General features: G+C 41.3%; 1 protein-coding gene across 6 annotated transcripts in view; it reads right to left on the reverse strand.

Moving 5' to 3' along the window:
- The window catches only part of TIAM2 (TIAM Rac1 associated GEF 2), a 227052-nt gene that overhangs the window by 100444 nt on the left and 105468 nt on the right, over window positions 1–21140 (reverse strand). For all 6 annotated transcript variants that reach the window (XM_088795343.1, XM_074333725.2, XM_074333728.2 and 3 more), the window contains 3 exons: window positions 11602–11712; window positions 9300–10460; window positions 3482–3917 (listed from right to left, as the gene is read on the reverse strand). In XM_088795343.1, coding sequence (XP_088651469.1) covers window positions 3482–3917; window positions 9300–10454 — 1591 coding nt within the window. In that variant the 5' untranslated portion in view covers window positions 10455–10460; window positions 11602–11712. The remainder of the gene's footprint in view (window positions 1–3481; window positions 3918–9299; window positions 10461–11601; window positions 11713–21140) is intronic.

Below are 21140 nucleotides of genomic sequence, written 5' to 3' on the forward strand. Positions count from 1 at the left end.
TCTACAACAGAATGCAGCTCTGACGTGGTAGCAAGCAACCAAAACAGGACATTTTATTTTAGAGCCAGGCCAGGATCTAAAACAATATGCAGACTTTTGTTGCTATCGAATTTAAAGAACAGGAAATCAATCGTAAATCTATCACATCAAGTTAAACGTAATCTGCGTCTCTAATGCGAGGCACTGAGGCTGATGGAAAGAGGCTACAGCCATGCCTCCTGCACCCCCCACGGTTGTGGCTGTCAGCACCCCAGTCCCCGCCAGGAGCTGCTGGTGGCCTGGAGGGTTGACAGTGGAAGTTCTTGTCATGGTAGCAGAAAGAGAAAACACACTGGAACAGCAGTGGACGTACAATAATGGAAGATGTACTATTAGTAGAAATATCACCAGTGAAAGGAGAGCAATTAGTCTCAGTCAACGCTCAAACCCACCTTTTCGTTGACACCCTCTCAACCCACACTCATCCCTCCATTCCCCATTTCAGGTCTATCACGGGGCAAAATCACCAGCATCCTACAATCACTTATGGACCCATCTGTCGTGCATTCTGAGGGATATCTTTAATGACCTTGCCAACCATTCTGCCCCCGACAAACCACATGAAATCCACTCGTGGGGAAAAGACAGATGGAAAGCAGAATTATCCTTGTTAAAACTTGTTACATCCTGCAAGCCCTAAACCACATTTGCGCCCTTAGCATACCTATACATTCAATGTAGGAAGGTACCCAGATGGCTTGCTAATAGCTACTCTCTCCAGAACACTGTTCCCAATCTACTTCCATACAAGATACTTCAAAGATAATTTTAAAATTCTGCACCAACGTACATGTGTATCTAGACACATACGAGTATGTATATTTCCAACTAAGATTAAACCAAATAGTTAAATCCAAACATTGCAACTTGGATTCTAAGCCAAGAAAGCTGAACTCAACATATTGAATTCCCAGAGGAAAGAGGTGTGGAAAGTCACATGGAAAAGGTTATGCTGGGAAAAAGACATCTTTATTGCATGCCTTTCCTTGGCTGCAAAGGAAACGAAGGAATGTGCACTTGATAACATTTACAGTTACAAAGCACCCTTCATCCATAGGTTTTGAAGTGTTTTACTAGCAAGTACTGAGACAGCCAGGCCCGGGCAAAACTTCAGACCTCGCAATCATCCAAGACAACCCCAGACCATCCCTGCCCCTTGACATCAGCAGCCAGAAGCTCCTGGTGTAGATTCCAGGATGGAAGATAGGAACCTGAAGACAGGCATTTCCAACCTTAAGTCATACCTGCCTGGCTCTCCCCCAGGAAGCCTCCAACAGTTTGGCTGTGTGCAAATGTCCCCAGTAGCAGGGCACCCAGGAACGTACTGTCTTTATTGTTTTTGTTTGGTTCGTTGGTGTTTTTTTGTTTTGTTTTGGGTTTTTTTTGGGTGTTTTTTTTTGCATTAATCCAGAATCAGCTTGTCTTCCATTAGTTCCCTCCTGAGCTCTGGTGAATCAGACTAAATTCAATGTCTCTTCTACAAGACAGTTGCTTACTCTCACCCAGGTTCTTATTTCCTCCAGGCTAAATATTCCTAGATCCTTATGTCATCCTCCAAATGACATGGCTCTAAATCCCTTTGGTGTCACCTGCAGCTCTGCTTCTCAAAGTAGGATATGGACACATGGACGGACACGGACACACACACACACACACACACACACACACACACACCACCAGTTCACCTCCATGGGGTATACACTGGGGGTTTTCAAAGCCATAAGACAGTAACAACTTCCCAAAGCATTAATTTTAATAAATGAATTTTATGTTTAAAAAAACAGGTATATGACACATTATGGAGCAGAGTGCATCCATTCTAAATATTATGCAAATAGGAAGCAGTTTCAGACTGTGATTCACAAATAATTCCAGATGCTCGCTCCCCTAAGGGGACATTTTCACTTTCCCCTCCAGTTAGAGATACTTCAGGTAGAACCTTTTGGAGAATCATTTTGTTTACTAACAAGTCTCCTGCAGGATTGCCCCCAAGGAGAGAAAGGCCAACTCTGAGTAGGGCAGAGGAAAGAGAGATGGATGGAGCTACAGACCACGTGACATCTCTAATGATGTAGCCAGGCATCACTTTTACTCTTTTAGAACACATGTACTTTTATTTTAGCCTTATCCCAGTGGAAACGCATTCAATGAATGCACTGCAAATCAAACCCTCCAAATCATCTTCACTTGTCATACTTTGCGGCCATCTCTCCCCATCCTGTACTCCAGTAGTTATTTGACTAAACCTTAAAGTATAACGTATCCCGTCATAATTGTGTCTTGCTAGACTTAATCTATTATTCCAACTTTCCAAATCCCTTCCATCATATAAGAACCAGCATCCCCAGGATGCCAAAACTAGGAAAGCTCTCTGCCTTTCTCAGCCACCAGCCAAATCCGGAGTCGGAGATAAGGGCAGGGATCTGTGTGAGATGCTGGTCTTGGGTTTGATAAACCCTCCAGTTGTTAGGGAAGCATGTCACTTAAAGAGGAAATGCTTTTGCAGGTGTACCCTTCCCAGAAGGGATTAAGGGTCATTATGAAATGACACCAGCACCCCAAGACTGGGGTGGGGTGGGTGGTTCACAATTTCTAAATAGAGGCAAAAACAAAGCAGGAACGGGGTACTGCGGAGGTCTCCAGGCCTTTTACATATACCCTCCGCAGACATGAGTCCTATTTCTGCTTTCTCCCATGATAAGGAAGAGTGTCACCTGACAATAAGGTTTGAACACCATACTCAGTGCCTCTGAAAAAGTCACAGGACATTGTGCAGAAATGCCAGGGGCTGTGAGGCTGCTTTTCCTGTTTCTATCTGCATAAATCAACACTGTATTGACTTAGAGCCACATGTAAATCCCTTCAAATCTATACACCAACCATAAGCGAGGAGAGTCTAATTTTTAAATGGCAAAGCTTGTGAGCAACTTTTGTCATCTTAACAAATTCTTATCCCTAGTCCCTTTGCCTTAAAAACAAAGCATTTGTTTGTGATGATAACAATTAGACTCTCTTAGTTCATAAAGGTGGGATGACACAAATCCAGATGAAATTCTTAGTGGGACAAGGTGCACAGGACACCTCTTTGGGGCTCTGAAATGTACAGAATATGAAATTCAAGACCCACATTGCAAATAACTAAACTACTTTTGCTTACTTTTTGGGGTTTCCCCCCACCCCAGATGCAGGGAAAGTATTAAAGAATGGTACAGACATACCTATAAAATAAAAAGCTATGACCACTAAATTGAATAATAAATGTGAATATTAAGTATACACTACACAGGTTTCAGAAAGTGTTTGTAGTAAAGCACGCCAGAAGATTCTGTATCAACTCCCTTCACGTTAACTCGAATTAACGCTGGACTCGCTACATCTCCCAGGAAAGAGGACAGAGGAGGAATGAACCCAGGGGCCCTCAGAGAGTCAGCAGTGCACTCACCTTTAAGTGTTACCCAGTACTGTCTCCACTTCCTCCGAGCCACCAGCTCCAGTTTCCTTTCCTTCTGCAAAGTGACAAGGGGTTTGAAGAAGAGCCACCCGGCTTTCCGGACCACCCCTTGCTCCTTTTCAAAGAGCAGGTCCAGTTGTTCCAAAGAGCTGAGGGACTCGCTGCTGGACTCAGCGGTTTCTGTAGACGTTTCTATGTTCTCCGTGTTGGTCCTGCTAATTTCCAACTCTCGCATGAAATTTTCATAAATGTTCTGTCGGAGGGGATCGCTGCCAATTGCATGAGCCGATTCACTTCTCTGAGGCAGGAGCTGAGCCGAGCCCCCTGACCACAGGGAGGCAGATGCCAGGAAGGGCCCCTGCACGTCCACATTCAGTCCATCTGAGCGGCTGTCAAAGTAGTCACTGCCCTCCTTGGACCGCGGCTCCTGTGAGCAACACAGATGACCACCCATCAGAGGTCAGGTGTATCCAAAGCATCCCTTCCCCAGCATGGTATGTATATAATACTGTTGATTGCTACTACTGCTGCCCCAAAACAATACTCTTTTAAGAAAAGCACATCTTCAATCATCAAGTCTCCAAACCAGAAAGAATTGGAGATACAGTGTTGCCCAACCCAATTTATAGCCAGTCGAGTCAATGCTTCAAGATGTAAACACAAGTACCACCGATTCACCTAAATCTGACCTATGCGTAACATCAAGAAATTAGTATATTTAAAACACATTAGTGAAGATTTCTAGACTGATGTTTCTTTGCAAACTGTGAATCAGTGTCTTCATGGAAAGAATTCATGTTCTTGTAGTCTGTTTTCTCCTGGATCCTTTTAAATCTAATTTAGAAAATCATTAGTTGCGGGGTCAAGGGCGCAAGGCCATGGGGACTCAGGGCTGCTCTGCACCAACTTCTCTCCCTCTCCCCATAGTAAACAGTCTCTAGCTTCTTGCCACCTGCCCATGTCTAGACTTGGAGATCTCTAGCACCCTATTTTTCCACTTAGATAGTGAAAACCATGCCTCTGGTTGGGAATCCTCATCCACAAAGGGTAGTGGCTAATAACTGTCACTTTTCCATAACTAACGTTTTTTTACTTAATTTGGGAAAATTCTTTCATGAAAAAAATACACCATCCATTCACATCCTTTTACTTGAACATCTAGTTTATTCTAGCTGGGGATACCAAAGAGATGATTCTTAACTTTAATATTTATTCCAACATAAAATCAGACATAAGTGGCTCCAAATAAAATTAATATTTATATAGTAACTGCTATCCCCAGTTATTAGGACCACATGCACTGAATACTGAACTGGGCATGCACAGAGCTGAAAATATGAAATGTTTCATCTTATACCTAGATTAGAAGTCTAGCCACTCAAGAAAAATAATTTCCATATGGGCCATTCGTTGATAAACAACAGTAACTACATTTTTCAGCAGTCAGTGAGCTTAACTTAACGACTCAAAAAATACTGACATTCCAAATTTAGAGCTTAGCCTAAAGTAATTCTGCAGAGAGATGCTAAACACACTCATCTACTCAGCTGCTAGTAGGCTTTCAATTACATTTCTTTATCTGTTAAAATAAAAATGAGGGGAAACTGAGTCAAGGATCACTGACCAATGGTCTTATTTTGAATATTCCAATGTGTGGAGGGGTTTTATTTCCAAAATTCCACCCAGAAAGCAAGTAGCAAAGTAGCAATTACTTGCTCTCTTTTGTAGGAAAATCATTGACTTAAGTGTTTCCAAATACCCTGGGGTGATAAAAACTGAGCCCCAAACACAGCTATCACTAATGAAAATATTATTTTCTGGTCATGCTTACACAGTGTCCCATAGTCATATTTATTTATACACCGATGCTTATGCAAGAACAGAGCGAAGAAGCCAGCTGTGGTGAGTCACTTAGGAAGATTTCAAAATAGTTCAAGACTTTAAAAAAAAAAATTGTCACTTTGTTATTCTTTAAAAACTCTTATGAGGTGAAGCAATACTTTTAATTTAGCAAGTATTAACATGATTTCATGTTAAGGAAATGAATATGACTCTCTGACTCAGAGCTCTCAAACTGCCAGCAGGAGCTAACATGGGGTATTTCAAAACAAGCAAAACCCTGCCAGAGACAGGAACTTAAATGCCAAACTTAAACACAACCTATAAACACTCTTGACATTGTTTCTTCTAAGAGAGAGACTTCAAGTTGTAGTGCTAACTTTTAAATGTTTGACCATAGCAAAGCAAGACAAAATGTCCCCCTCGAGAAATGGGAAAATATTGCATTTTAGCATTTATAACGGATTCTTATAACACAGACATGGTAACTTTCGCAGTCGCTAATAAATTTCTAAAGCTTTCTATCTATAACCCTAATAGCCAGTGACTAATTTTCAGGCTAATAGGCATGAATGATTGAATGAATGAATGAATGAATGAGTGAGTGAATGAATGAATGAATGAGTGAATGAATGAATGAATGAGTGAGTGAATGAATGAATGAATGAATGAGTGAGTGAATGAATGAATGAATGAGTGAATGAGTGTCCATAAACAGGCTCTCAGCTAGATTGCCTAACCACTGTGTTATGGGCATGAAAACAAGGTGCCATGTTACACAAGCGCACTACACAGACTGATTTCAATTTCCCCCCCGTCAGGTCATCATAAACGATGGATAATGTAACCTGATGACCAGGGCACTGCAGCAGAGTAGAGAGGAGATCAAAAGATGTCACTCAGCTGCTCGGGAGCTAAAGGTAAACTCTGATCACCATTCCTCACTTTGTAGGGAAGAGTACAATTTTACACCTTCCTGTTCTTCACATGCCATTCTCCTTCATGACGGAATAAGGGCCACTAGTCCTTTGTAGAAATTACCTGTGACCATGCAGCCCTCAAAGGGCAGTGAGAGTCTACAATTAAGAGGGCCAGAAAGTCGGGGTCTGTCCTAAATCTCCTCTGCAGTGGTCATCAGAACTACCCTGCATATATTTCTGGTCTTCCCCTAAGGCACATGGCAGGACCATTTCCTGCTCTCTCCCTCCCTTGAAGTTACTCACGGCCATGTGACTTGTTTTAGCGCTTTGGCCAATAAATGTGAACACAAGTGAACTGTGTCGCTCCTGAGTGGAAGCTTTAAGAGCCAACATATGATTTTCTTCCTCCCTCAGCCACAGTGGCTGGCAGTGTTCCAAATTGTAACTGTTCTGTGAATCAGGGGTCCTAGTGAGGGGCATTGTAGACCAGAGTCGCAGAATGAGTAAGAAATAAGCTTGGCTTGTGCTAAACCTCAGAGGTTTGAGGGTTTCTTGTTTCCTAGGCATAACCAGGCTGCCCTGACTGACGGACCTGCAAGTTTACCCAGGACGGGAGCAAGGGCTGACAGGTCTCGGGCAGCTGCACGTACGAAGGGCCTATTGGCCTCAAACACATCCTCCTCCCCAGCACATGCTCGTGTGCCCACCCCCTCGGCCCTCTCTCATTAGAGTGATTTTCCTTTTTCAGTTGTGTATTTTTTCACTGAGTAATCTGCTTTCAGGCTCCTACTCACCAGAGTGGTAGAAAGGCCTGTAAAAAAAGGGTGGCTCTTTTTCCATCACTTTTTAAAAGCCAATACAAGTAGGTCTATCCATCACGGTAAGACTTTCGGAACCTTGGCCCCTGTGGCATACAGGAGAGTTTGTGTGTAAGCGAATATACATGTGTTTAGTGCTTTTTTATAGTATATTGTCACAAACTTTGCTGCCAAGCACTGACTACATTTTTAAAGAGCTAAACCTGGCCCTCATATTAAATTGTGAAAGAAAAACGAAGGCATGGCCGACAGAAATTGTATTCTTGCCCAAAAAGTTCACCTTGCTCGCCTTTGTAGAGTATCAATTATGGGAACACAAGCAAAACTAAAAAGCTGCCTTTATAGGCCACTTTTTAAAAATCAAAAATAGTTTATTATCTTAATATTCAATCACACCAAGGTAATTACTAGTGTCTATCAATAATACCTTGCTCATGTAGCTAAGCGGAAAAAGCACATGTTTGAGGTTTAGCAGAAGCGGCTTTGGCTCGGTTTTCTCCACTAACTAGCCATGTGTCTTCAGAAAGGACCTTCAAACTCCTTACACATTAGTGTCTTCATTTTTAAAATGAGGGGAAGTCCTTTCTATCTTTCTGATTCAGATTCTTTGCTTCTAACCAGTCTGTTCTTAACTCCACAGGCTGACGGATCATTCAGAATTAAGTCTTTGGATGATACAGAATTGAAAGAGGTTCACTTCTCATGCGTGGGTCCAGCAGTGAGGGCTTGCATGGGACAGGATGGGGACACAGTGGCAACCGGTCTGCTTTTGAATTGAATTGACACTAAATGAGATCAGTAGAGCTGGGTGTAACCCAGGCCACAAATGTAGATGACAGACACACTCTATGCAAATAAGAGACATGGAATAACTGACTCAATGCCAACATCAATTAGCGGTCTCAACAGATAACAGTTGAATTTAAATCAGTCATATAACACTTGACTCAAAAAAACGTGACAGTTGTCTGTGTGGAATTGCAGCCCTGGAGAAAGTAGGAGCTATTTCACCCATTATTCTCAACTGCTATTGGTTGTTTGGGAAACAGAAGCTGAGAGAAAAAGGTCAAAGATATCTCTGCTAGTTAGTGGCTCAGCCTGAAGAAGTGATGATGAAGGAGTAAGCGAATTACTCTATTCAGGGATCTGAGGAGCTCCCTAACAGGATGGGAATCGTGTTCTTTATTTCTGTGTAAAGGAGGAAAAAGGGCAACAAAGTACAATATGGGGGGGCAAGGGTACCTTACATAAGAAAGAAGTGATGGTAAATGTTATAGATCTGAAACAATCTACTCAGGGAGGTGATACTATTTTCTACCCCAAAACCTCATGAAATTTTATAACTAAAAATCTGTCTAGGAAGGTTAAAATGTAATTCTACTAGAGACTAATTTCCTACCAAAGTCCCTTGAACAATGTCTTATACTGAGTTTAAAAAACAAAACAAAACAAAAACTTTCTCCTATAAATAATTAAAAGTAAAACCAAAACAAAAACTAACAACAACCAACTGAAAACCTAGCAATTGCTACTAGTTACATAAAAAGGCAAATTGTTATATTTTTTCTTGGTGGTAAAACCACTTTGTTTCCCCCATTCAGACATTATACACCATTAAAAGTATTATTCTTATCATCATGATTCTTATTTTATCCGCATTATCATATTGTCACTATTACAGGTTCTTAGATACAAGATGTTTTCAAAACTTAATTATCCCATGGGGAGTTGGTGAGATTATATCCATATGTATAGATAGATCAACTTTTTTTTTTTTTTTTTGCTGCACTAACTTAAGTATAGATTTTAATTTTCCCAAAGTAGTATCTATGAAGTTCAGGAAGGCTACACCTCCCAAAATAACAATGATCTATCACCCATCCTTTTTGTGAGGATTTTAAGAATGGGCTCTAGCAAAATTCTCAGATAAGCAATTCAGTGGGGACTTCTCTCCAAAGCAGTACTTTCTAGGAACAGTGTGGCCACGTCGTGGGTGAGGCCTGTGGAGTTCATACAAGAATACAAGAGGCATGACTGCACAGAATCAGAGAGACAAGCTGCAGGGTAAGCGTGCCAATGCAAAAGGGAGGAAAAAACAACAACCCCACACCTCAACCAAGACTGTGCCAGGTCTTAGGCACATTGAAGCCACAGGACCGCTCTCTAGGGCACTCCCATTTCACAGACTGGAAAACGAAGGGAACCTTTACTGATGCTCTAAAGCTCACTCACCTGGAGTTTCCTTTTCTTTCGGGAGAGGCTTCCCGTCCAGTCACTGATGCGACGCATTCTGGCTTTCAGAGTGTCCTTCTTTGAAGCGTCCTCTGTCAAGGCTTTGGACTTTCTGCAGGGGAGAGTGAAGGACGCATACTGGCCCGGGTCCCTGTGCCCCACTCTGGATGGCACGTCAATATCAGAGGCGAAGGAGACGCGATGGCTGAGGTTGGCAGGGGTGCCAATGAACTCATCGGAGAGTCGGATCCCGGAGGGGGACAGACTCCCCAGGGTGGCATCTGGGTAGAGTTCCCGGAGGGAGGACAGGGAGGAGCTTTGGTTGAAGGGCTTCGGGGCGTCCCTGGGAGGGAAGCTGGCTTGGAGGCTGGGGTCGGGCGAGCTGGGGGTGGCGAAGGGGCCCTCGGCCTCGCTGCCCTCGCCGTGGCCCCAGGGGGAGTCGTACCAGGACGACTCGGAGCTCAGAGAGCTGCCCTTGCTGGAGCGCGGGCGCGAGCCTGCGGGAGAAAGGCGCGGGCTGGGCTGCGCGTGGGCTCCCGGGCCCAGGGTGGGCGAGTACCGCAGCAGCTGCACCGGGCCGCCCGCCGCCTCCGGGGGCGCCTTGCTGTGGCTGCCGCCGTTGTGGAACTCCACGCGGAGGCGCCCGTCCAGCTTCCCCAGCGTCTTGATGAGCACCCTGGGGCTCTTCCGGTCCTCGCCCGGCGGGGTGGAGGCCATGCTCTCGTTTCTCCCGTAGCAGTTAAGAAGGTGTCCATTGCAGTCCTTCGAGGCCGGGCGGTTTTCTGCCCGTTCGTGGGCAACACAGTGGAATCCGTTCTCAGGTGAGAAAGCAGCGTGGCTGCCCTGGAAATCACTCCCTGAGACATTGGTCCTGTGCTTGGAGTAGGCATGGCCTTTGGAGACTTTGCAGGTGGGTCCTCCGAGTCTGGAGGCATAAGGCTGGTTACTCTTAAAGTGAGACAGGCAGCTTCGGGCCAGGGACCTGGACTTGTACCCCGCTCCACTGCTTCCGTGACCCCATCCGTGCAATGACTTGTCATCTTTTGCATGAATACTGCGTATTTTCAGGGAGCAAGGCTTTTGCTTTGCACCAGTAATAGTATTGCTATGATTTTTAGATCCTTGAAAGGTGTACTGACTCTCGGAGTTCCCCATTTTACCCTAAATTAAGAACAGGAGTATCAGTAAAAGCCATGACCTACATTACACTCTATTATAACAGAACTTTCTTTAAAAAAAAAAAAAAAAAATGTTCCTATTACAAAGGAACTGAGCAACTTCTTTCTGTGCCCGACATAACTCAGAGAAGAAGGAACACGAGTGACTGAATTGTTTCTCCTCATTGTGTAAGCGACTCGTTAGCCAGATAGAAAATACTGCACGCTCATGTGCTAGTTACTTTAAACACAATTTGATGTATGAACTTAATTCAGAAATTGAACTGGAATAAAAATCAGCCTAAGGCACAGATCTCCTTTTGGCTTAGTGTTGGGAGGTTTTGAATCAGTAATTCTTGAAGAAGAAAAAAAAAAATGAGGGGAAAGTATATTTATTCTCTCAGTCCAAATACATTGATTTTTTTCAATAACCGGAGAGATATATTTTCATTACACAGAAACTACTGGAAAAGTTACCACTGCACACCAATTTAAGAGATTTCTGCTAAAAAAAAATGACCACATTTATAATAACCTTACTCCAATACCACAATCTGCTGGAGCTTTCATATGCCACACAGAGCAGGGCTATCACAAAAGAACTAGAAGTCCTCAAAAACTAGGTGAAGATTGAAACAGAGGGGAATAAAAGTTCTTATTTGGGGCAGAAAAACATTTAATAAAACTAATTTCTAGAGTTTTATAAAGACTTTAAAAGTCCTCACTTTAGAACATGATGAGAGAAAAAAGTTTGAAGTTGACGTACGGGTATCAAAATAAAATGTGAGATTCTTTTAATTCCCCTTAAAACCCCAATTTTCACAATGAGCCTATTAGTTCAGCCAAATTCAAAGTGAAATTTGATCCAAACCTTGCCCTCTCAGTTTTAGTAAATTTGGAGGTGACACTTCCATGCATGTTTCCAAACACATTCAGCAGGATTTTAATATTCATTCTTTCATACCTAAGAATGGATAGCCACAAGATGGAAGTCAAATGGATCGACTTTTCTTCAGTGGCAGTTATCAAACACATTTTAAAACAAAAATAACTGGACCAAAAATTACACCTTTACCTATTACCTTAATCAGAGTCATGCAACCTGCCAGACAGTGAACCACACAACTCACGCGAGCTGGATTTACCTGCAGTGTAATTTGTGCTCTGAGGGAGATTAATGGTCAGTCGGCTTTATGTGGTCCTGAGAGTAAGGCAGCATGGTTAACAAATGTGGGAAGTAAGTCCATGAAGTGACCCTGGAAAACAGAAATATGAGAAACTCTGTCAAGTATTTTACATTAAGTTCCCAAAAGAATAAAAACAAAGGCATAATGTAAATGACCTGAAGAAACGACTGGTATCCAGAATCACTGTCAAAATAATAAGGAAAATGTCTGTGAACTCCTGACTCATCGGGGTTGTTTGGAAGATGTAAAGGAAGCCAGAGCTGCCCATCCAATCTTGTAAAGGCCATTAACTCAACACACCCTCTGTAGTCAAATGCATGCCTTTGTTTCAGGGGAGAGCAGGTGAAAGCACTGGAATGAGTCATGGCTCATCTGTCACCACTACTAGGAAAACAACTCTGACTCACCACACTGACAACAGTGCAGGAGCATCATTTCAAGATGGCAAGAGCAGGTCATTGTTCTCTATTTGACCAAGCAACAAAAACAAACCCCCAAATGCTGAAACACAGTGAAGTAGTCCTTGGCTAAAATAGATGATGTTATAGAAGTTAACCCCATAAATGAGATGAAAGGTTTTCTTCAAGCACATGTTTGAGCCTTGCTACACAAAGGGTGGGGGCAGGAGGCCCGCCTCTGAGGGGAAGAGGGCTGGCTGGGGGTGCTGCCATCTGGCAGTGCTCACTGCTGGGACACAAAGACTTCATTTTCTCTACAGACCCACAGAGAGCAGAGCAGTGAGGGCTCCAAAGTGACTTTTTTTTTCCTCTTAAAAAATAATTTATGAACTACTATATGCCAACTGGACAAACGAAGAGAAATGGAAAAATTCTTAGAAACATACAACTTACTAAGATTGAATCAGAAAGAAATAAAAAATATAAATAGATTAATTACTAGTAAAGAGATTGACTCAGTAATCAAAAATCTTCCGCCAAAGAAAAGCTCGGGATCAGATAGCTTCACTAGTGAATTTTACCAAACATTTAAAGACGGGTGAACACCAATCCTTCTCAAACTCTTCCCAAAAAATTGAAGACAGGGGAATGGTTCCCAAACTCATTTTACAGTATTACCCTGATACCAAACCAGAAAAAGACACTACTAGAAAAGAAAACTACAGCCAATATCCCTAATGACTATAGATGTAAAAATTCTCAATAAAATACTAACACACCAAATTCATCAGCACATTAAAAGGATCATACACCCTGACCAAGTAGAATTTGTCCTTGGGATGTAAGTATGGTTCAACATACACAAATCAATCAATGTATTATAATATTAATATATTATATTAATAGAATGAAAGAAAAAAATCATATGATCATCTCAATAGACACAGAAAAAGCATTTGACAAAATTCAACATCCATTCATGATAAAAACTCAGCAAATTAGACATCGAAGGAACATATGTCAACATAATAAAAGCCATATATGACAAGGCCACAGCTGGCACCATACTCAACGGTGAAAGATTGAAAGCTTTTCCTCTAAGATCAGGAACAAAAAAGGGTGCCACACACACCACTCCCATTCAACACAGTACTGGGAAACGTAGCTAATCAGGTAAGAAAAAGAAATTAAATGTATCAGAATTGGGAAGGAAGAAATAAAACTGTCTCTATTCACAGATGACATGATGTCATATATAGAAAATCCTAAAAACTCAACCAAAAAACTGTTAGATTTAATCAACAAATTCAGTAAAGTTGCAGGATACAAAATTAACATGCAAAAATCAGTAGCATTTCTATACACTAACAACAAATTTCCTGAAAAAGGAATAAAAAAATAGATTCCATTCACAATAGCATCGAAAACAATAAAATACATAGAAATAAATTAACTAAGGAAATAAAAGACACATGTCCTGAAAACTATAAGACACTGATGAAAGATATCGATGAAGACACAAATAAATGGAAAGATATCCTATGTTTATAGAAGACTTAATATTGTGAAAATGTCAATACTACCAAAAGCTACCTATAGATGCAATGTAATCCCTATCAAGATTCCAATGGCATTTTTTGAAGAAGTATAAAAATACTCCTAAAATTTACATGGAACAATATAAGACCCTGAATAACCAAATAAATCCTGAGAAAGAACAAAAAGGGGAGGTGTCATACTTCCTACGTAGTTTGAAACTACAATATAAAGCTATAGTCATCAAAACAGCATAGCACTGGTATAAAACCAGACAAATTGACCAACGCAACAGAATTGAGAGCCCAAAAGTAAACCTAAGCATATAAGGTCAACTAACATTTGACAAGGAAACCAAGAATACTCAATGGATAAAAAATACTCTTTTCAATAAATGGTGATGGGATAGTTGGATATTCACTATAAAAAAATGAAACCAGACCCATATCTTACACCACTCATAAAACTTAACTCAAAATGGATTAAAGACTTAAATGTAAGACCTAAAATCATGAAACTCCTAGAAAAAACATGGGAATACAATCCTTAACATGGGTCTTAGTAGTGATTTTTTGAAGATGACACCTAAAGCACAAACAACAAAATAAAAAACAAGTGGGACTACACCAAAATAAACTTCTGCACAGCAAAAGAAACCATCAACAAAGCATAACAACCTACGGAATGGGAAAAATATTTGCAAACCATGTACCAGATGAGGGTTTAATATCCAAAATATATGAAGAACTCATACTGAGATGTATAGCAAAAAAACAACTAACCCAATTTAAAATGAGCACAGGATCTGAATAGACATTTCTCCAAAGAAGACATATAAAAGACCAACATGTAAATGAAAAGATGTTCAACATCACTCATCATTAGAGAAATGCAAATTAAAACCACAATGAGACATCCCCTCACGCCTGTACTGGCATGGATGTGGAGAAAAGGGAACGTTTTGTGCACAGCTGGTGGAACTGCAAATTGGGACAGCCACTATGGAAAGTAGCATGAAGGTCCCTCAAAAAATTAACAATAGAACCACCATATGATTCAGCAATTCCCCTTCTGGGAATATAACCACAGGAAATGAAAACACTAACTGGAAGAGATACCTGCCCCTATTCACAGCAGCATTATCAATAGCCAAGGTGTGGAAATAACCTAAGTGTCCACTGATGGATGAATGGATAAAGAAGTTTTGTGTGTGTGTGTGTGTGTGTGTGTGTGTGTGTGTGTGTGTGTGTGTTCCACATACAATGGAATATTTTTCACCCATAAAAATACAAGGAAATCCTACCATTTGTAACAACATGGATGGACCTCAAAGGCGTTAAGCTAAGTGAAATAAGTCAGAGAAAGACAAATACTTAAAATCTCATTTGCATGTGGAATCTAAAAAGAAAAACCAAACTCATAGAAAAAGAGAGCAGACTTGTTACCAGAGGTGGAGTGTGGGGGGAGGGGAAATTGAACTTAGGTGGTCAAAAGGTATAAACTTCCAGTTATAAGATAAATAAGTACTAGGATGTAATGTACAATGTGATAACTATAGCTAACACTGCTGTATGATATGCAGGAAAGTTAAGAGAATAAAATTGTAAGAGTTCTCATCACAAGGAGAACATTTTTTCCTTTTTTCTAATTTTTCTTTCTTCTGTTTTTATTGCATCAACATGAGAAGCTGGATATTAGCTGAACCTATTATGGTAACTATTTCACAATATATGTAAATCAAACCATCATGCTGTATGCTTTAAATTTATACAATGATGTCAGTCAGTTATTTCTCAATAAAACGATTTATTTGTAATTGGAAAACGATTTATTTGTAATTGTGGTAAAACACACGTAACACAAAATTTACCATCTCGACCATTTTAAAGTGTACAGTTAGTCATGTTAAGTACATTCACATTGTTAGACAATCAATCTATAGAACTCTTTGCATCTTGCAAAACTAAAGCTCTATACCCATTAAACAAAAATTCCCCACCCCTCTCCCCCCAACCCCTGGTAATCATAATTCCACTTGCTGTCTCTCTGAATTTGACTACTCTAGGTGCCTCATGGAGGTGGAATCATACAGCATTTGTTCTTTTGTGACTGGCTCATTTCACTCAGCATAATGTCTTCACAGTTCATCCATGTTGTAGCATGTGTGAAAATGTCCTTCCTTTTTAAGACTGAATAATATGCCATTGTATATATACCACATTTTGCTTATCCATTCATTTGTCAATGGACACTTAGGTTGCTTCCATCTTTTGGTTACTGTGAATAATGCTGCTATAAAAACGGGTGTACAAACATTTTTTGGAGACACTGTTTTGAATTCTTTTGGGTTTATACCCAGAAGGAGGATTGCTGGATCATATGGTAATGCTATTTTTAAATTTTTGAGGACCCACCATACTGTTTCCCATAGCAACTGCACCATTTCACATTCCCACAAACAGTTCCAATTTCGCTACATCCTCACAAAACCGTGTTATTTTCTACAGGTATGAGATGATATCTTACTGTGGTTTTGATTTGTATTTCCCTTAATGATCAGTGATACTGAACATCTTTTCATGGCCTATTAGCCATCTGTATAGCTGCTTTGGAGGGTTTAACAGGGACTTTTAAAGTGAATGAAGCACTTGGCACAGAACCTAAGTTTCTCCAATAAGGCCAAGACACAAGTCTGCCTGAGGCAATCCATAGACATACATTTTAAATTTAAAAAAAAAAAAGAGAGATGTCAAGAAGATTTTCCACTTAGGCATCAGGAGGAAATCTATTCATTGAGTCTGTAAAGACTGAGGCCAGCAACGCATCAACGAGGCCTGAAATGGTGACGGCTACATTACCGGCCACTTAACTTTCAGTGGGTGGCTCTCACAAACCTCTAAAAGACAGAACAGTCACTGGCTGAGTTGCCACCAAAAGGTGGCTCCCATGACATCTCTGACACCAGAGCTGGACCATGAGAACCACACCTTTCAAATGTCCAATACCTGAGTTGTCAGTCTTTTCTGAGCTCCACATTTTAAGGCACTGAAAGTGGACAGTAGCTCCTGGCTACTGCCACTGAGACCTGTCACATGAGCTGATCAGAGGGAGCTTTTGTGTTGCTTACTTTCGTCAAGACCGAGGTCCAGTGACAATGCTGAAGGTGAAGGGCTCGTGGGCAGCTCGCTCAGAGCTGCCCCGCTCTGTCAGGCCCTTCTGATCTGAGGGTCACGTGCCCAGGGCATCGGTGTCAAGCTCGCCTCCACCAGAGGCACAAAGCTGCTATTGAGAGGCCCACGGTATCAGCCCCTCAAGGACACACAAAGGCTGGATTCAAAGCCGCAGGATGGCTCCCAGTTGGAAGCTTACACTCCAGCAGCAGATTATAACCTAGACTCATTTTACTACTTTTAAACTTAAATAGCTTAATGTTTTACTTCACATCGCATTTCAAAAAATACATAGTCCTGGAGCCTGTCCTTTACGAGGCGCTCTCCACTCAAGCCCACATCTTTGAGGTTCCCATAAGCATTTACTAAACACCTGTTGAACTGAATGGAAGCAACTTCACATGTGAGAAGGTTGATTTGGGCACAGACTGAGCAGGAATCACTCCCAACGGGCCTGCCTGAAAGATCAATGCATAAACCCAGAGGGAAACGTCTGGATAATTAACACAGTGCTGCCTAGAGGAAAACAGAGGATGACAACGAGCATGTCACACACGGGTGATGCCAGCTGGTCAACATCTCTCCTCATTCCCGCAGAAGGAAAACAGGCCGACACTGCAGCAGGAAGAATGTATCCAACATTTACGAGGGCTATATTGACAGGAAGGGTCATCTCTGAGGGAAACTATGGGATTGCTATGCTGAGAAGTCTGGCAGGTTGAACAGATACTTATCTGTCATGCTTCGGCTGTGATTTTTGTCTGGACGCAAGAGAATGAATAGGTCAAATTTTCAGCACCCCTGACTCTGACGCCTTTACTAAGGGAATTTGATGGTATTTGAGTTAAAATTTTTTGTTGATAGGGTGCTGAACACACTGAAACAGATTTTCTATAAGCTTTATTTTTATTTTTAAGAAATAGGTAAAAGTCCTCAGTGCCTTTAAATAGAAAAATTATATACATTAGGTGTACCAACCAGCAATAATAATACACATCAGGTATAGTAATGGGCAGTGAGGCCCACAGCTGACCAAAAGATAATTTAAGTGAAGTCACTCTAAGATAAATTGTACGGAACCAAGACTGTGTACACTTAGCAAAAACGACGTGTACTGTATACTTAGTATACTGTATGCTGTGCATATACTTTTTACAATTATTGAATAATTGTAAAATATTAGAAAATTTAAAAATTGACCACAATTTCATGAACCTAAAAAAAAGAAGAAATTCTTGTGTCTCATTTTCTGAATTCCCTTCCAATCCCCATTCATATAAATGTGCTCTGTAGCTTTTTCAGCTAAAATGATAAATAATGGAAGGGTGTTTTTCTTTTTTCAATTGTGATCAATTAACTACCCCGGCAACGCCCAGCAATGTGGAGGAATTTTGCAAATACATCACCACCATCCCAGCAGCCACTGTGACCTACCAAATCCCAGAGCAAAACATCTTTCAGGAGGAAATTCAAGATTTACCTTTCCTTCATTTGCCTTCAGATTGAACAGACGTGTCAGGCTCCCAAAGTCTCCACTTCCAGGGAGTGTAGAGTTTACAGCAAAGGGAACTAAAATCCTCCAGCACTGCTTTGTCTCCAGCCTTCAGCCAGCTGCCCAGATGGACCAACTAAAGGGGAATAAGAGGCAACCCCTGGTGGGCCAGATGGTGTTGAGACGAGGGCTGGGGGCTGACTGGTGACGCAGAGCAGAGCACAGGCATGGGGACGCTGCACAAAAGCAGATCTATGGCCGGGCAAGGCAGTTAAGGGAGGCTCAAGTCCTACCACCCGAGATACCACAAAGGCTTCTAACATAATCCCAGAGTTTTATACTGAAATAGGAGATTCATCACTGTCCAAGGCAAACATTTCAGATAGTGATAAGAGCAAAGAAAAAGATAAGAATAGGACGAACCATCATTAACCATAACAATATCTACTAGGTTCCCTTTATTTGGGGGTGGGAGATTTGGGGGAGCTTCAATCATTAAGGAGACAAATCTCAGAATCCTTGTCTGGTTTGTGTCCGAGAATTTGGGTTTAAGATCTGCTTGTGTCTTAAATAGCATGTGAGTCTTTGGGCAAATTACTTATACCTTCTGAATCTCATTTTCTCCATTTGCAACTTCTGGATAAAAATACCTGACCTACCTATCAGATAGATTGAGAATTGAATGAGACAATATATGTGAAACCACCTAAAAAAACTGTGAAATGCAACACAAATTTACAGTGCTATTATTAATTTTTATTTATAAATTTGATTTTATGTACTATGGTATCAGAGCTTTTAATAGTCTGCTGTTTCAGATATTTCATTAACTATTAACTATGACGTTGATTATTACATTTGTTTATGTATATAAATTTGGAATTTTCAAAGTTCCACTGTTACTACCTGTCGGATTTTGATCAATTCCCCAAATTATTACAGCATGTAAAACTACCTAACTTGTCAGCTATCTGTCAAATGCTAACCCAAATGACGACAGAGCCATGTACTTGTATCATTAGGTACTCGTGTTAGAAAACATTAGGAAATAACCTATGTGCTCATTGAACAACTGGCATTCCCTTAGTACAGTTGTTCTCAGCCATGGCAATTTGGGCCCCGAGGGGGCATCTGGCATTATCTGTAGACATTTTTGGTTGTCACAACTGGGGTTATACTACTGGCACCTAGTGGGTGGAGTGCAGGGACGCTGTTAAACATCCTATAACCCACAAAACAACCCCCACAACAAATAATTATTTGGCCTCATATATCAATAGTGTCAAGGCGGAGAAACCCTACCTTACAGTTGTATTGCCCGTCTCATTTAAAAATCCTAAAATACAGAACAAATATGCCTAAGAATCTAAAACAAAAGCAAGCATTCAAGTCAAGGATCCACATTTACTAACAAACTCTGTAAATGTTACCCAAGTCTGCTTTTCTCATCTTGTGTCAGTGAACGGCCCTCGGGATTCATGAACTGAATACCCGAGCTCATTTCTAATCACAAGAAGACTGGAACCCAATTTGTTTGAAGAGGCAGGCGAAAGGAACATCTGTTCTCCACAGGAAGAGTGCTTAGGAAGAGTAATCCTTACAACGTGGGAGGAAAGCAAGCTGCTGCCCAGGGGCTGAGAAGCCCACATCCACTTCTCACTGGCTCTAGTTCAGTCCGCAGGACTCCTTCCACACGCACATTAACAGATGAATGGATAAAACAATGTGCAGCAAGGAATGCCCAGAACAGGACCTCAGGCGACAAGCATGGCTGGTATTCAGAGAGGGAACGCAATAAATTCCACCGAGACAATAGGCCAGCTTCCTGCACAGTTCATCACCTTAGTAAGCCAATCTGTCACAAGCCAGGTCTCAGCACTCACACCTGTTTTATAAAACCTTCTAACATCTAACATCTGCAGCATTGCTTATAAAAGTGTTTGTCAAACTGTGGGTCATGACCCATTGTTGGGTCATTAAATTCATTTAATGACTTAATACTAGTATTTTAGAATAGAATAGAATAGAATAGAATAGAATAGAATAGAATAGAATAGAATAGAATAGAATAGAATAGAATAGAATAGAATTTCATCCTAGTAAGGGTAAAATATTATTTCATGACACTAAATTATTTTTTGTGCTTGCTCACTTGCCTGTATATTGTGCTGCAAAGTGAAAATATATCTTCTTGGGTAAGTCAAAGAGTTTGAAAAAAAATTTGACACAAAACTGCAAGTGGCAGTTTCTTCAGAATGGCATATCCCTTCTAGTAAGACCCAAGGATAACTAAAGTCTAGAGAGTCTCAAAATACTTGAAAAAATCATTGCCCAAGGCAATACTTCAGCTAGAGATAAGAAGAATGACAAAAGGCAAGGACTATCCATCTTTAATGTGCAGCTCTGAGCACCACAAGTTAGGCCCATGGTCCTCACCATTTTGCATTCTACCTCTTGAGAGAAACTGTCACTGGACAGTCATACCTCTCCTATGAAAGTTAAAAATGACCCCAAAAAGACGTTAATGGAAGAACTGAGTCTTGAAGGGTGTGTGGGATTCTGCCAAATGATGAAAGGAAAGGACATTCCAAGGGACAGAACGGGCATAAGCAAAGACACGGGCGTACCATACCCACTTGCTGAAGCCATAAATGACTGAATCAGCAAGTGAACTTAAATAGAGAGACCCCTCCCCACTCCTGTTCAGGAATGTGATCAGTGGAGCAGGGTCTGAGCCCAAGTGTCAAGGACAGAGTTAGAGAGATGAGGAGGAGGAGGTAAGAGAAGGCAAAGGGAGGGAGAGGAGGCTGGGGAAACTTGGTCAGTCCTTCGCCCACGACTCCGCACACCCTCCCCCACTCCACTGTCCCCAGAAGCACTGCCATGTGAACCATCTCCTAG

This window comes from Rhinolophus sinicus, chromosome 2, assembly GCF_057876585.1.
Source record: "Rhinolophus sinicus isolate RSI-liver-muscle chromosome 2, RSI-T2T, whole genome shotgun sequence".
Lineage (NCBI taxonomy): Eukaryota > Metazoa > Chordata > Mammalia > Chiroptera > Rhinolophidae > Rhinolophus > Rhinolophus sinicus.